The sequence below is a fragment of the Alligator sinensis genome, unplaced genomic scaffold (assembly GCF_000455745.1).
Source record: "Alligator sinensis unplaced genomic scaffold, ASM45574v1 scaffold233_2, whole genome shotgun sequence".
Lineage (NCBI taxonomy): Eukaryota > Metazoa > Chordata > Crocodylia > Alligatoridae > Alligator > Alligator sinensis.
This window is the reverse complement of record NW_005841941.1, coordinates 2993494-2995043: the sequence shown is the minus strand read 5'-3', so window position 1 is coordinate 2995043 and position 1550 is coordinate 2993494. Positions and strand designations below refer to the sequence as shown.

The 1550-nt window shown below is 51.3% G+C and overlaps 1 protein-coding gene across 1 annotated transcript in view; it reads left to right on the top strand.

Annotated features, from left to right (window-relative positions):
- The window catches only part of ATIC (5-aminoimidazole-4-carboxamide ribonucleotide formyltransferase/IMP cyclohydrolase), a 40886-nt gene that overhangs the window by 17095 nt on the left and 22241 nt on the right, over positions 1-1550 (top strand). The window contains exon 8 of the mRNA XM_006019963.3: positions 1469-1550. This exon is cut by the window's right edge and continues 68 nt beyond it. Within this exon, the coding sequence (XP_006020025.1) occupies positions 1469-1550 (82 nt within the window). The remainder of the gene's footprint in view (positions 1-1468) is intronic.

Sequence of the window (1550 nt, the reverse complement as noted above, 5' to 3'; positions counted from 1 at the left end):
GGGACAGACACACAGAGACAGACACACACAGATAGTAATGCTCTGGTAAATCTGGGGGTGTGGCACAGATTGAGGTCCCCATGGTAAGGGAAGGAATGGGGCAGGAGCAGGGGCAGAGCCACAGTGAATGGGACCTGGAGCCAGAGCCACAGGCAGCTTGTCCAGGGGTGCCAGGGGGTGGGGAGGGGGGCTGTGACTCCCTGCTACTGTGCACACCCCGGGGGAGGCATGGGGGACATATGCCTCCCATATTTGTGCAGGGGGTGGAAGCAAGCTGCCTATTGCAGGCTGGGGCTCTGCACCTTGCTGCCTTTGCCTAGGGAGCTGCACAATGGCATGTTGTGCCTCCCCCCGCCAGCACACAGCTCCTGAGGCAAAGACAAAAGAGCACAGAGCCCCAGCTTGCAGCGGGCAGCCCACATCTGCCCTGCATATTTATCTGGGGGGGCATATGCCCTGCATGCCTCCTCAAGGGGTACACGCAGTGGCAGGGAGCTGTGCCCCGTCACAATGCCTCTGGAGCCTCCCACAGCTCCATCCCATGACCTGCCATGGCCCCAGGACCCCATTCACCCCAGCACCTACCCCTGCCCCACTCCCTCCCTCACCATGGGGTCCTTGATCTGTCTCGCTCCATTCCTTTCCTCTACCCCTAGCCCCTCCCCCTCCACAGACTTGCCAACGTGGTGCTGCTCTACATGCAGTGTGCAGCCTGCAGCTGCTTGTGTGTGTTTGTGCGCCCTCCCCACAGCTGCAGCCGCCCGAAGCACGTGCCCGGGCTGCCCTGAGGTCCTCTGCACTGCCCTGCTGGGAGGCCCAGAGGTGGTGTAGTAGAGCCCAGGTGCGGGCTCCAAAACCACATACACAGTTAATGTATTAAAAAAAAAAAAAAAAACTAACTCAAGAACCCGTTGATGCATTAATCGCGCATGTTAATTGTGATTGACAGCCCTCATTTTTAACTATGTGATAGCAGCACCTGCTGATCTCTACTAAAATCAGGGTCCTATTGTGTTAGAGGGTATACAGGCACATGGAAAGAGCCAATCTGTCCCAAAGATTTCAGTCAAACTGAATGAGACAAGAAATGTTAGAAAGGAAGTACTGTTATCCCTACTGCACATGTGGAGGGCTGAATTGTTGAAAGCAGCTTGTGGTAAGAAGAGAATTGAGTCCAGATCTCCTAAGTCCCAGTGCAGTAGATTTAACTACAAGATTGGTTTCCATTTATGTAATTCATGGAGAATCTCAGCACTATGCTTAGGTATTTCTCTATGCACTTAACATTGTACAATGACTGGAGCAGTTAGCCAAAAGTCATTTTTTCATGTTTTGTATGTTTCAAAGAAAAAACCCAAACAGGTTTGGTTTTAAATAGACGTAGTTTAAAGTAATTTGCATTCAGTATTTAGGTTCCTCAGGGAGAGGAGTTTTTCTGCTTTAATGTACCTTTATGGTCTTTATACAGTTGTGAATGGATCCCCTGGGTTTATCAACTTGTGTGATGCTCTGAATGCCTGGCAGCTGGTGAAAGAACTTAAGCTGGCTTT